The sequence below is a fragment of the Paroedura picta genome, chromosome 12 (assembly GCF_049243985.1).
Source record: "Paroedura picta isolate Pp20150507F chromosome 12, Ppicta_v3.0, whole genome shotgun sequence".
Classification (NCBI taxonomy): Eukaryota; Metazoa; Chordata; class Lepidosauria; order Squamata; family Gekkonidae; genus Paroedura; species Paroedura picta.
This window is the reverse complement of record NC_135380.1, coordinates 35,779,563-35,795,000: the sequence shown is the minus strand read 5'-3', so window position 1 is coordinate 35,795,000 and position 15,438 is coordinate 35,779,563. Positions and strand designations below refer to the sequence as shown.

The window sequence follows — 15,438 nt, the reverse complement described above, 5'->3', positions numbered from 1 at the left end:
CTGAATATCAGTGTCAGGAGAAAACATCAGGAGAAGAGTTGGTTCTTATATGCCATTTTTCTCTACCTGAAGGAGGCTCAAAGCGGCTTACAGTCGCCTTCCCTTTCCTCTCCCCACAACAGATACCCTGGGAGGTGGGTGAGGCTGAGAGAGCCCTGATATCACTGCTTGGTTAGAACAGCTTTATCAATGCCTTGGCGAGCCCAATGTCACCCAGCTGGCTGCATGTGGAGGAGTGCAGAATTTAACCTAGCTTGCCAGATTAGAAGCCCACACTCCTAACCACTATACCAAATGGGCAAACTGAGAAAACCTCAGCCTTTATGCCCTTTTGCTGGACCTCCAGCTTGGCTCCGGTGTGAGACAGGATGTGGAACTCAATAGACGACTGGTTTTTAGAGAAGGGGCTCATGGGAACTGTAGTTCATGGACATCTGGAAATCCACCATTTGGCTACCCCTGCTCTAAAGGGAACATCTACATCAGAGGCATCTTCTGAATACCAGTGCTAGGAGGCATCATGGTTTTTATAGTGAGTAACCACAGATAGACCTGGTCTCTGTGCATATGTCTAATTCCACTGTTCACAGTGCTTTGGGGAAAGAGGTCTGTTCAGCACCTGTTCCGCTCCCTCTAGTGGTCCACTCGATATTACAGAGCTTTATTTCTGGTATAAGAACCTGCAGTTTAAATATGGACCGAACTGCTTTCTCGAGGCAATGATCTGCATTGGCACAGAGCTTACTCATAATGGCGTCTCCTGCTGGCTACAAAAACCAAGGCATAAGGGCTGATCCTGATCTGAAGGAGGATGTCACTGCGGTAGCCGATGATCGTCAAGAGGCTGGTCTCCTCCTTCAGAGAGTACTGAAGGGTCAGTAACAGGCTGAGCTCATCTGCAAAGCTAAGAACATAACAGATCTCAGTGGTAGCCAGGAGCACAAATACTTGCACATTGCTAGACAGCCCCAAGTTAAAGCCAATCAAATTCATCACATTCAGAATAATCTTGTGGTTTGGTCTTCCCAGGACTGCACCATTTTGAATTGCAAGGAGGGGGTTATAAACCCAAAAGCTTTTTAAGGGTGAAAAACCACCTTTATTAAAGGAAGAAACTTTATTGCTTGAAGAAGTGTGATATGGCGGGACAGAGTTGATGTTGAGAGTTACTATGGTTGGCCCTGCTTATACCCACCCATAGGGCTCCTTGATCTGCGGGTATGAATTGACTGGTGGTCCTGGGCCCCCGAGGAAATACGCCTAGCCTCTACCAGGGCCAGGGCTTTTTCGGCCCTAGACCCAACCTGGTGGAATGAGCTCCCAGAAGAGCTACGGGCCCTGCGGGATTTGCCAGCTTTCCGCAGGGCCTGCAAGACGGAGCTCTTCCACCAGGCATATGGTTGAGGCCAGGTCGACTCCCGGCGCTGTCAGCTGTGGATCTTTAGCTGAAACCAACTAAGTCCCTCTCTCCCAGATAGAGAGTAATAGACCTTGCTGGACATGGGGAGGGGAGTGGGTTATGTATTTATTATCCACCATAATTATATTGTGTTTTAAATATTATTTTTAATGGGTTTTTATTGGATTTTACATTTTTCGTGGACTTTTGAAATTGCTGCGAGACATTCGAGAGCGGTGGTATATAAACATGAGCATGAACATGAACATGAACATGAACATGAACATGAACATAATTGAGGGAATGGTTAACCAATCTAGAGCTTGGTGGTAGTTAAGGGGGTGATTCTCTGCCCTCTGATACTCTTTCCACTAGGAAATAGTAGCTCAATATACACATGGCAATTTGGTCATACATAGGAGGAAGAAGGAGATGAATGCACCAAAGCTGCGACAACTTTGAACATATACCATGTTCTTTAGATATTAAAAATGCCATGTTCCCAAATCCAGGAAGAAAGATGCAGAGAATTTTGGCGTCACACTCACTTTTCCTCAAAGACTTCCACAGAAGGGATGCTGAGAGTGGCATACTGTCCGATCTCCAGAATACTGCAGTTGGCTTCATCGTAGCTGAGGGAAAAATTGCCAAAATCCTGGCTGTAGGACACCAGTTTGTTCAGCAGGTTCACTTCAACTATATGGGGGAGAGAAAGAAAGAAAAGCAAAAAATACAAGAATGCAAATCTGAGTTGAGGCACATTAAAGCACTTGAAGGAAAATGTTAGGCTCAATCTGTTTATATCATTTCAGATTGCAGGTGGTCTATTGACCCCTTTCCTGTGCTCACTGAAAACTAGCAACTTTGGAGGAAGGAGGCAGGCTCATTTATTGGCCCCACACTAAAACCAAATCAGAATCCAATGGCACTTTTAAGACCAACAAAGATTTATTTAAGGCGTGAGCTTTCGAGTGCAAGGACTCTTCCTCACTCTTCCTTGCACTCAAAAGCTCACACCTTGAATAATTCTTTGTTGGTCTTAAAGGTGCCACTGGACTCTGATTTTGTTTTGTTGTGCTGCTTCAGACCAGCATGGCTACCCACTTGAATGGCCCCACACTGTTATACTCACCACAATACAAACATCAGATACTTTTTCAATTCCTTCCCATACAACACTTGAAACAGAGTGACCTGGAGGGGTTATTCAGCCACTAAAGATTCGTTTCCTTTTGTACCGTATGCTTCTTCTTGGCCGGCTCATTTTTTGTGTGAAAAACAATTATTACACAAGAACAGGCAGCCCAAGAGCAACGTACTCTTTGTCCAAGGGGCAAGCTGCTCAAACTCTGGTGCTGGGTCAGAGAGAAATCCTATTGGACTCCTGAGATTCTTGGCAGAGTTAATAATGGCCATACCAGTTCTGGCCATCTTCAGTGGTGGCGCTATAGTGCAGCATAGGCCAGGCCACCAGATCCTTCCCCTGATGATGCACAGAGCAAGATGCCTTCATCCTTGCATTATAGCTCCCAGGTCTAGATATCTGGTGTCTAACACTCTCTCACACTTTGATGGTTAGGAAAGGCGACATTTCTGGCATGAAGTCCTCATGGACAAAAGCAACAGCTTGGTGTAGTGACAACCAGTCTGGCATAGTGGTTAAAATCTGTGGCCTCTAATCTGGAGAGTCAGGTTTGATTCCTCAATCCTCCTCCACAAGGAGCCAGATGGGAAACCATGGGCCAGTCTCCTCAGAGCTCTCTCAGACCCACCTACCTCACAGGGTGTCTGTTGTGGGGAGAGGAGAAGAAGGTGATTGTAAACCGCTTTGAGACACACAAGGCCTGCTGGGTGACCTTGGGCCAGTCACTGTTCTCTCAAGGCTCTCAGCCCAACCTAACTCTGTTGTCTGTTGTGTCTGTTGTGGAGAGAGGGGAAGGAAAGGCGATTGTAAGCCATTCTGAGACTCCTTCAGATAGTGAAAAGCAGGGTACAAAAAAACAATTCTTTTCCCCTGACCTGCACCTTCATTCAGTCTTGAACCTTGTGAAGTAGAAACAACCGATCTGCCAGAGGGCAAGAGAGACAATCATGCCCAGATATGTCACCCTGCTGTGCCTGAGCTCACAGGAAGGCATGGGATCGCACAGCTGGGGAGAGAAGTGCAGCGCATCTCATGTGCGTCAAGTGGGAAGTCTGCCAGCGCCGTCTGCCATGGCTTGGGAGGTGTCCAAGCCTTGAGGGTCCTTCTAATGCCCATCGAAGAAGATGAGGCAAGATATTTATTTAAGGGCAGATGAGCACCTCGGAGCACACTGGGAGATGTCAGTATACATACAAATAAACTGCTGTTTGCCACTCTGCGAAATAACAAGTCAATTGAGCAGAAAGCTGCTTTAATTCAGTGGCAGCATGGAGTAAGAGTTCTGCCTTTGGCTTCCCAAGCTAGTTTTGCTCTACATCTCAGAAGGAGAGTTCTAGAACTGCGTTAAAGAGACTCTAAGGGCCACAAAAGATGAAAAAAGTCTAACATTCCACGCCAAGGATAAGCAAGTGAACAGAGTCCCCCAACTGAGCAATCTAAAGGTAAAAGGTGCAAGCACTAGGTCATGTCTGACCCTTGGGGTGATGCCCTCTAGCATTTTCATGGCAGACTCAATACGGGGTGGTTTGCCAGTGCCTACCCCAGTCATTACCGTTTACCCCCCAGCCAGCTGGGTACTCAATTTACCGACCTTGGAAGGATGGAAAGCTGAGTCAACCTTGAGCCGGCTACTGGGATTGAACTCCCAGCCTCATGGTCAGACAGCTTCACAGCATGTCTTTGCCTTACCACTCTGCACCACAAGAGGCTCATCTGAGCCATCTACATATGTATTATTTGATACCCCTATTCTTTAGATTCCAGACTACTTAAACACACGTCTCTGAAACTAGAAATAGGAAGAGCACTTCCCTTTTTATATTCAGGTTTCTTTCTTTCTTTCTTTCTTTCTTTCTTTCTTTCTTTCTTTCTTTCTTTCTTTCTTTCTTTCTTTCTTTCTTTCTTTCTTTCTTTCTTTCTTTCTTTCTTTCTTTCTTGTTATTGCTGAAGAGGAGCAACCATTGAGTGGGAACCAGGAGCCAATCCAGAATGGCACACATGACGAATGTCAGCGTGCTAAGGCTAGCAAATTAGCAAGGTCAAAATTCTAGAGAAGCCAGCCATGTTAGCTTGCTATACCCCCCACTGCTCTAGCAGAAGCAAAGGAAATGCTTCTTTTGTAAGGGATTTCCTTCTGGGTTGGTTCGGAAGGAGCTGGGAGTCAGGGCCAGGAAAAGCAATGCAAGAACATGTATGCTCAAAACATCTGCAGTACCATTTAGAACAAGTCCATGTGCTCAAATATAAAGCAATCCTCTTCAGACAAACAATCACACATCACTGCGCAAAAAAGGAATTTGCTCAAGAGGAAAGCTAGAGTCTGAATCTTTGTAGAGCTGGGTAAAAGAGGATTGCCTTCCTGACTCATGGGGTGGTGGCTCAATCAGCCCCACCCCGACCACCTTTTCCAGTTAGCACCTCCTTCTTCAGGTGAGTCACTGCAATAGCACACTGCAATAGTCTGACTGGAACCTTCCCCCTTGCAGGCCTAGCAAGTGGACATTCCTCCCAAGGAGTCCTTTATTTCAGCCTTAATGGTTCCTTTTGGCACCAACCTGACTATTCCCAACTGTATCAGTCAGTCAAACTTTATTAATTCCCAACTGGGATGTTTTGACTCCAATCCGTACCGGAGTTCCATAAATGCAAACATTTGTCAGAGCAATCCGTTCAGGCCGGTCGATGCTATTTCAAAGGGAGCTTAACAAGAAGCACCCACGATGCAAGGAAAATAGCAGCGAAAACCATGAAATATTTCCGGGGGGGGGGGGGGGGGAGGGGATGAACCCAAAGCTGTCTCAAATGTTACTGGAGGTTTCAGTATTTGGACTGGGGCAAGGAAATAATCCATTCCTGGCCTGGCAAGACAATTGGGCAGATGACTTAATAGATCCTTTCGATGTTTAATTCCTTAGGAAGGTCTTAGAATTGTAAATGTACAGCTCAGGGGTATTTATAGATTTCCAATAAGGGACCCTAGTGCATTGCACTGATGTTTTCTCATCTCAGGTTAAAACCAACCTAAGGTTTTTGCAGACGCCTGTGGGGGGGCGGGTGGAATTTTGGTTTTGCATTTTGGTAAATGCACCGCCCTAAGAATCCATCCACACAGTAGAACCCTGTTTCAAACAGAGCAGATCCATTCACATAAGGTCTTTGTGTGTGCCATATGGCTGCCAGAAATATCTCACTGTGAAATATTAGGATGCTAATTTGCAAGGAAAGCAAGAAGATGTACAGGAAAGCTTAGACGTAGCTTATCTCTCCTCCCCCACCCCCAGCACCCAAAAATCAGCTTAGCTCTGTTATGGAAACAGGACAGGTTGTGATGACACTTAATAAAACTTATTTGCAAGTGTAAAGGGACTGGCATGTGGCTCTATCCTTGATTAAGAGAGGAAGAGCAAAGGATCTAACCAGCACAATAGAGCCTTTATTCAAACAGAGGTTTACTGTCTTATAAATCTTAACCTTTTCCCCCTTATAGTGATTTATGTAGAACTATTCAGTCAACAGCTGAAGTTGGTTGTGTTTACCACTGAAGATGAGTGCAATAATCCACATAGTGTTCAGAGCATCTTCATCGTCCTTCAGTTCATATCAGCTGGCCATGGAGACAGCTAAATCTGCTCCTCCACCATAGTACACCCCCTAAGTAGTTTGACACAGGAACGTCACCGCACGATATCCGAGCCATCTGATGCAGAGGCAGCTATCTCTCTGGCTCCGCTGTCCCTTCTCTCTGCAGTGCTGTCCAGAAGAACCCAGAAGGACAAATGTGCAAGAATGCACATTTTCAAGTCACTCTAGATCTGGGCTGTTCAGCAGCCACTTCAAGCTGCCAGACAAACTCCGAAGGACACCAACCAAGAGCGGAAACATTTCTCCTGTACATTTCCCACCCAGGTTATCTGAGTAATTCCCCCTAAGGCAATGGAATGTGGTGGCAACAATCACAAAGGGAAAATTAATGTCATGAATGCATTATGCGCATGCGCATTTCTGTGGCAGAAATACTTGAGTTAGGTGGGCGGGGAGCAAGCTGGGAGTTCCTCATACTTCCTTTAGACTCACTTGTGCCAGTGGATTGAAAAGGAGTATGAAAGAAGAACAACTATTCTGCCTCTTTCACATACACACTGCCCTCCTTCCTTTCCCAGCAGTGGTCCTCAGCGTTTGTAAGTGGCAGAATAGTTAGCAACCATGCTAATCCCAGATGTAGGTCCACAGCCTAGCCTGTTTTCACCTGGTCGAAACAGCAGCAGCTAGAATAGAGGGGCTGTGGCTCAGCGGAAGAGCATCTGCTTTGCATGCATAATGTCCCAAGTTCAATTCCCGGCATCTCCAGCTGAAAAGGACCAAGCAGTAGGTGATACTAAAGACCACTGGTTAAGACCTTAGAGAGCCGCTGCCAGCCTGAGCAGACAATACTGACCTTGATAGACCAGAAGTCTGATTCACCTTCATGTGAGCGTCATGTTAACATCCGCTTGGTACCCAGAAGGTGCCAGGTTCAAACCCCAGCATTTTCAGGTAAAAGGCTTTGGAGGGAGGTGATGTGAAAGACCACCACCTAAGACCCTGGAGATCCACTGCTAGTCTGAATAAACAGCTTGATTTTGAAGGATTGCTGGTCTGATTCGGTATAAGGCAGCTTCGTCTCTGGCTTGGGTGCAGGCAAGTCTGGACTTAGATCACTTGCAATCCCAGCTTGGCCCTAACACCTACTGAAAGCCATTTAAAAGAGTTAAAAGTTTTCAGTCTAATCCCTCTTTTTTTTTTTTGCCAGTTTGCAAGCTGGATTTATTTCTCCTTCTCCTTTTCCCTGCTTTTACACGCCACAATTTCATTTTTGTGGTTCTCCCTGCAGCTGTGAACAGGAGAACTTTATATTTTTTAAATGTGTGTGGGGGTGCAGAAATCCGGAACACTTAAGATTTTATCTGAAGATTGGGAAGGGAGGAGACCTCAAGAGGAGGGGACCCTTCTTCCCCTGCTCATGAGATGGTGACTGCTGGTTTACATCTTGCATGTCTCATGGTATGTTATTTTTAATGCCCCACTGAAGCCTCAACAAACCCCTGGCAGAAGGGATAACAAGGAACTGCTCTGTTTAACATTTTTGTACATAAAATGGAGCTCCTGGGTTGACAACTTAAAGCTATGAAGAACCAGCATATAATTTTCTGCCCTTTCATCCTAAACATCCCCCTTTGCTTGACAGTGGGGTAGCGTGAAAAAAGAGCAAGAAAGGAGTGTCCAGTTGTTAAGGGGGGATTGAGGGGGGATCCGGGAATATGCTTGTGGGTATGCTCTAGGTAGAGATTGAATGGGGACCCCCAAAGGAGAAAAATTAATTTGATGTATGGCCCTTGGGCCCAGGAGAGGGCTCCTGCCCTTCCATTGGAAACTTGGCCCAGGGATGTCCTTGGAGTGCTTACCACTCGACTGATGGGTGAGCAGAGAAAAAAATCTGGGCTGGTTTCTGTGCTCCAGGATCTCTGGTTCAATGCAACCAACTTCACAATTATTTGCACTTTGTTCTTTCACAGCCTTTGGGAATTTTTTGTTTTTGTTTGTTTGCCCTGGCACATATAACGATAATTTGGTCTGCAGGGATACGATAGCTTAGAAGAAAAGGTAGGCTTCTTAGCGTAAGGAGCTAAACAGCCCAAACACACACTCTAGGGTTGCCAACCTCCAGGTAGTGGCTGGAGATCTCCTGGGCTTACAACTGGTCCTCAGGCAACAGAGATCAGTTCCCCTGGAGACAACGGCCATTTTGGAAGGTGGACCCAATATCATTATATCCCACTGAAGTCCCTCTCCTCTCCAAACCCCACCCTCTTGAGGCTCCACCCAAAAAACCTCCAAGTATTTCCCAACCTTGAGCTGGCAAATCCGTCCATCCATCCATCCATCCATCCATCCATCCATCCATCCATCCATCCATCCATCCATCCATCCATCCATCCACACACTGAGAAAATTACAGGACATAACCCCCTTGGTTTAAAAGGCAAATTAAACTGGAATGCCTGGAAGTTGTAGATTAAGGTACTTTCTGAGCTTAAGTACCATGCAAGCAATAAACATGTTCCTACATTCCACAGTCCCTCACATGGAGCTCAATGTCAGGTCAAACTACTTGTGACTACAGAGTTTGCTGACTGAAATGAGATGCATGACTCAGCTTTAAAAGAGAACGGCTATGGATTGGGGCCATGGCTCTGAAGAAGGGGGTGGTGGTTAATGGTTACCACAATTTCTCTGATCGATAATGCTCCCCAGCTCCTTTTAGCTCCATGGTGGGAGACAGACAAAAGTCCCACTAAGGGGGCGAGGGGAGAAGCCTAGAGAATTGAGTGCCTTAACCCAGTATTTCCAAGCTTTCTGATACTGGAGTGACTTGGCAAGAAATTTAATTCTTCTCTTAAACTGAAGCTTTTCTTGATTCTAGAATTGCTTCTCTCACAGCTCTACAAAGCTAAGAATTGTAAAGCCACATTTCCTTGACTGCCGACCCGCAAGAAAGAAAAATCACGGACCTTGACCATAAAAGTTTTAACGTGCCTAATGCTCCAAACTCTGCGAGAAAATCTGCTAAGCATCCTGTGGCAAGGTAAGTCTCTTTCTCTCCCTCTCTTTTTCAAAAACGTCTGCAAGACATAAAACATTCCAGTGCTTGTAAGTCAATCCAAGGCATCTGGTCTTACATGAGACGGAAAAGAGGGGCGGGAGAGCTGCGGCCAGTCGCTGCGGAGGGAGGCTGTGCTCTTTTCACAGTTTCACACAATTAATTTCAAAAGCATATGGAGCTGGTAAGTGCCCACAAGACAGGACCACTACAGACAGATCAGGTTTTACAAAGGGGCCCATGGCATGCTTGACAGTTCGGGGATGGGAAGGGTAAGGAATCGCTTGGATGAAAGTGAAGCCGCCCAACTCTTCCCCTGCATGGACAATTAGCTTGCCAGGCAGGGGGTAAACAGCACCATTCATAGCGCTTAATTTGGAAGAGGGCACTCAAAGATGATAATTATTTCTCTGCATTTTTACAGAGGGGTGATGTACTAGTGCATGCCTGCTCCAACTCCAGATGGCAAGATTCCTTTATCCTTATCTGTACTTTTATCAATAGCCCAGAAAGGTCTATTCCTACAGATCTGGTTTCTCCCATCAGTCTTGTACCCTTTGGGGGCACATAGCAGAAGGAAGAGGGTTTTTTATACCCAGCTTTTTACTTCCAGAAAGAGTCTCAAAGTGGCTAATATTTGCCTTCCCTTTCCTCTCCCTACAACAGACACCCTGTGAGGTAGGTTATTGGGGGGGGGGGGGTGATTAGTTTTATTGATGTTTTTATTCTATGTGACCCACTATGAGTCCATGGAGAGTGGCTGGAGATGGATGGATAGATGGATAGATGGATAGATAAGCTGAGGCTGAGAGAGCCTGCTTCTTTTGTCCTCTATCACTCTCAAGTGATGGCAGCACTGCATTCCTTTCCTTGTCACTTTCAGTAAAAAAAAGAAAAGGAAGTGACATACAGTAGCTCTAGGAATTGCCAAGAGCTCTATGGTAAAATCGCCTGCTGACCCAAGGGCCAACCAAAGAAAATTTGTGCAAGTTTTCGAGCTCATCAGAACTTTTCATTAGGCTAGATTTTTTTAAAGGAAAAAGCAGATTTCTTAGGTAAAGATCTTAAGATCCTGCCTTTGTTAGATGCTGACAGGTCCCCAGTTTAATTGCTGTAAGTGTTTGATTACAGCATTTGCATTCCTGGAAGAAGAGCCAATCATGGAGGGGCATCTAATTTGACATAATAGGCACCAGCCAATCAGTAATATCTACAACTGGGTTTTACCACAAACTCAGATTCAGACCTAGACAGGGAAAGATCAGTTTTGACTGAATACAGTGAAGATATTTCCAAGCCAGCCCCATTGTTTTGCAAATATTAAGTGTGTCTGTACTATGGCTGTCCAGTCCTTGCTGGGCCAGGGGGCATCTTGTCCTCAGGTCCTACTGCATGGTACCACCTGCAGTGGCAGCAGAAAAAGGAACATTAAAAAAAAAAGCAGCCTTCAGCATTTGCCAGAGGTGAGAAAAAGTAGCTTTAGGAATCACCTGAATCATCTATGATTTTCTTTTGGAGTTTCCAGCAATTCCTAGAGCTACTCTTTGTCACTTCCGAAAACGTCCGGTAAATACACGAGGGCACATTTTTTAAAAAGCAGTTCCCCCCAGCAGTGTACCTCCCCTCCCCCACATTCCCCTGCTTGCCATGCAACCCTAGTCTGCGTCTTTAAGAATTCACTTGCAGTCCCCTTTCTGGAAGTGATGACAGCACATCAGGGGTTTGATTTAATGCATGCACTGATGCAGAGCATGTCTGGCCCATTCTAACTCTAGGGGGAGCTATAATTTATGCTTCAGAATGATCAGTGCTTGATGAATGCTTCTTCTGTTTTCTTTTCTCTCTCTAAGCCTGGGGTAGTCAAACTGCGGCCCTCCAGATGTCCACGGACTACAATTCCCACGAGCCCCTGCCAGCGAATGCTGGCAGGGGCTTGTGGGAATTGTAGTCCGTGGGCATCTGGAGGGCCGCAGTTTGACTACCCCTGCTCTAAGCGATATCCTGAAGGGCTCTGGACCGCTAGATGTTCTGATGCTAGCCCGAGCCTTCTGCAATCCTGTTGTTGCAGTAAACAGTACTGAATGCCACTTCTTTATTTCTGTAGCTTTGCTAACATTCTTGTCCTGCCAAGATACACGCTGGGAACAGCAGGGATTTAGAGGGTTGCCAGAGCCCTGGGTGTGGGCAGGGGATTCCCCAACCCACGCTGGCATTTCCTACTGCTGCTTGGAGCAGTGGCAGGAAAAAATAAAAATAAAAATTGCCAAAGGCTTAACATCTGATCCAGGGAAACTTGGAAGTGATGATATGTCTAGGAATTGGTAGATAGTCTGTGATAGAATAGTAGTTGCTTTAGGATGCTTAGGGCTGATCCTGCGTTGAGCAGGGAGTTGGACTAGATGGCCTGTATAGCCCCTTCCAACTCTAGGATTCTATGATTTTGGCAATTGCTAAAGAAGACCAGCATCGCTTTCAGGTTTCCTCAGAAGTCATGCCATGTGATGCCTCCCGTGTCCTTGCCCCCCCAGTCTCCTGCTGAATAGCTGCCAACTCTAGCAGGGAATTAAGTTCGGTTATTGGATTTCTTCCATGTCACTTGTATGAGTTGCTTTCCTCTCACTGAGTGGAGTCCTTGACTAGTTAGCTCTGCTGGTTAGTAAGAAGCATAGCCTGCACGAGCTCCCAAGTTCTAAAACTAGCTGTTCCCATCCCTGTACCCAGTTTAGTGTAGTGGTTAAGAGTGCGGACTTCTAATCTGGCAAGCTGGGTTCAATTCCGCGCTCCCCCACATGCAGCCAGCTGGGTGACCTTGGGCTCACCACGGCACTGATAAAACTGCTCTGACCGAGCAGTGATATCAGGGCTCTCTCAGCCTCACTCACCTCGCAGGGTGTCTGTTGTGGGGAGAGGAAAGGGAAGGCGATCGGAAGCCACTTTGAGACTCCTTCAGGTAGAGAAAAGTGGCATATAAGAACCAACTCTTCTTCTCCTTTTTAACAATGGGATGTTGTTTTCAGTACACCTGTCTTTACAGAGGAACACTGGACTTCCTCAGTGGTCCTTCTAATGAAGTACTGATCAGGGCCAGCTCTGCTGAGTATCTGGGATCTGATGAGATTGGCGTAGTCTGGACCATCCTTCCTAATCAGCGTAAGAAGAAACCTACCAGTCTTTGCTTTAGCACAGGAACCTGAGTGAGCACCCTAATCTTGACATACAACTAAAAAGGAAGGTTGCAAATGAGAGCTGTTCTTCTTCAGTGACTGCCCCTCAGTGAATTGACCCAGAATTGCAAATGCCCATGGTTCACGTAATAGAATCTACAGGTTTGTGTATGTATGAAGAGTTATAGGATCCCAGACTTTACAGATGCCATCCCTCTAGACAGGGGTGGCCAAACTGTGGCTCTCCAGATGACTATGGACTACAATTTCCGTTAGCCCTGCTTGCAGGGTCTTATGGGAATTGTAGTCTAAGTACATCTGGAGAGCCACAATTTGAGACATAACAGAACGTAAAAACACTGTAATATCATCTGTATTTGCAATGTGACAGAGGCTTAAATGAGACCTAGCGATGTCCATTGGATTTATTTCGCCCATGTCTTTGGGAATAATATATTACCAACTTGTTCGGCATAAATTTTCCAACCGTCTCAAGATCCTTGCAAACCAAACAGTCCTATGGTATTTCAAAATTACCAGACTAAACATCCCAGCTGTGGCTGGGTGATTAATGTCTGATTAATGTCTGAACATTAAAGAGTGAGCAGGCAGGTAGATATGCATGTAAGTACATATGAGATCATAGATTCATAGAGTTGTAAGGAATCTCCAAGGTCATCTAGTCCAACCCCCTGCACTATGCAGGAATCATGCCCCACCCCCCAAAATGCAAATCCATACATGGCATCCCCAGGAAGTCTTTCTTCAAGGTTCTGACAAGACTCCCATGCTTAATTTCCTAGGTGGCACAAATTCATAAGGGTGAATTGGAGTTGCAAGGGGCATATAGGCCATCTAGCCCAACCCCCTGCACAATAATTCCAGGATTCGAAGACAATCTCCTTAATACATGAAACTCCCCAGCCATTACAGATATCTTTGTAGTCGTGGGGAGCATAACGGGGTCCCAGATCTACCACTAGGTTTGGTGGTTATTTCCTGGCTTTTAAAAAAAGTATATTATCTGAGACCATTCCCAATCAATCCAAGAGCAATTCCCCCATTCTTAGATGGAACTGCATTAGGTTCTCACAGACGACTGTCTAAGCATCTAAGAGTGCATTTGTAAAAGGTAAAGGTATCCCCTGTGCAAGCACCGGGTCATGTCTGACCCTTGGGGTGACGCCCTCTAGCGTTTTCATGGCAGACTCAAAACGGGGTGGTTTGCCAGTGCCTTCCCCAGTCATTACCGTTTACCCCCCAGCAAGCTGGGTACTCATTTTACCGACCTCGGAAAGATGGAAGGCTGAGTCAACCTTGAGCCGGCTGCTGGGATTGAACTCCCAGCCTCATGGGCAGACAGCTTCAGACAGCATTTCTGCTGCCTTACCACTCTGCGCCACAAGAGGCTCTTATCTGAGACCATTATCTCAGATATTATCTGAGACCATTCCCAATCAATCCAAGAGCAATTCCCCCATTCTTAGATGGAACTGAGTTAGGTTCCTACACACGACTGTCTAAGCATCTAAGAGTGCATTTGAGAATGTGCCAAATATTCATGACCATGAAAAGTGCCCACCGAGTGAGTTCTCCTCTCTCCACTTACAACCTTACTTAGCACACGGAGCCTCCCAAAGACAAGACAACACATACTAAATCTCTCCCCCAACTGTGTGTGTGTTTGTGGGGGGGAACCCCCATTGTGCTGCCTCCAGGATTGAAAAGCAGCCCTCTTAACACATGAAGCTGTAATATACTAAATCAGATCGGTCCATTTTTTTTCATTCCCATCCTCTAACACCTGATCTTTTTAGCTGGAGATGCCAGGGACTGAACCTGGGACTTCCTGCGTGCCAAGCAGATATTCTACCACTGAGCCACAGCCCCCGCCCCCTGCTCCAGCAGGCAGAGGTGGGGCACACAAGCCAAGCATTCTCTTGTGCTGGGGTGCTCAATGCAAAGGAAAACAGCCGCCTGCAAATGCCCAATCCCACCAGCCTTTGCAGACCGTTGGGCAGGTATCATACACACAATGACCCTCAGGTGATTTTAATTGCGGATGATGGGGATTAAATGGAGGGGCCAAGGAGGGCTGCAACTGAGCTACGGGCAAGCTGTTCCAGACCACCTAATACATTAAGTGTCCAGGAGTAGAAACAGCATGTTGGAGCCACCATCTGTTTTTGTCATATCTGTGGATGCGTTCCAAGTTTCACAGGGTGGGCAAAGGAACCACGTGCATCCCATATGCCTCATGTTTTTGCAGAGAGCAAGAGAAAGTGGGTAGAGATTGGGGTCGCAGGAAAGGACTATCTAGTATCCCTGCTCTTTGCAGAGGGGCCCTACTGAGGGCTAATTCCTTTGTGCCCCCTCTCTCCCCCCATCCTGGGCTGCACTCCCTTTTAAGTAGACATTCTAAGTCAATTCAACTGCAAGTTGTGCCGTACACAGATCTGTGCCTGCTTTTCACCAGGGGTTCAGACTGGGAAAAAAACAGCATTTCCAGTTCAGCATTTATAAAAATGTTCGCATTCCTACCTCAAAAGGTTTGCAAAGGAATTGCAAACACCCCCCTTGAACCATCTTGCTTGTGCTAGGAACAAAGACTTGGGTAAACATTTTGGGACGGCGGGGAAGCAGCACCTTCCCGTGCTTTATACACACACAAAACAGGCAGGCCGCAAACAGGGAGCCCCTTTTTCAAGCTTAAATGGAAGGGATTTTAAAAAGCAAGGTCTTCTGAGCCAGTACCAGCTTTCAACTAAGGGCTCTTGGGCGCAGGTTACCTACAGGCCTTTCCATCCACCCTCCTTCCAGCACTCTCCTTCTCCCAAGTTATGACTCTCCCAATACACTGGAAGGAAGCAGGTACAGTTCTCTCACTTTGTTTTTAACCCCAGTACTGACTATTAGAGCCTCTTGTGGTGCAGAGTGGTAAGGCAGCCGACATGCTGTCTGAAGCTCTGACCATGAGACTGGGAGTTTGATCCCAGCAGCTGGCTCAAGGTCGACTCAGCCTTCCATCCTTCCGAGGTCGGTAAAATGAGTACCCAGCTTGCTGGGGGGTAAACGGTCATGACTGGGGAAGGCA

The 15,438-nt window shown here is 46.4% G+C and overlaps 1 protein-coding gene across 2 annotated transcripts in view; it reads right to left on the bottom strand.

Moving 5' to 3' along the window:
* LOC143821633 (uncharacterized) overlaps positions 1 to 15,438 on the bottom strand; it is a 157,040-nt gene that overhangs the window by 109,458 nt on the left and 32,144 nt on the right. Inside the window, exons 2-3 of one of the 2 annotated variants that reach the window (XM_077305807.1) lie at positions 1,948 to 2,095; positions 746 to 904 (exon numbers count right to left, since the gene is read on the bottom strand). In XM_077305807.1, the coding sequence (XP_077161922.1) occupies positions 746 to 904; positions 1,948 to 2,095 (307 nt within the window). The remainder of the gene's footprint in view (positions 1 to 745; positions 905 to 1,947; positions 2,096 to 15,438) is intronic. The other variant, XM_077305808.1, reaches the window with a different exon arrangement.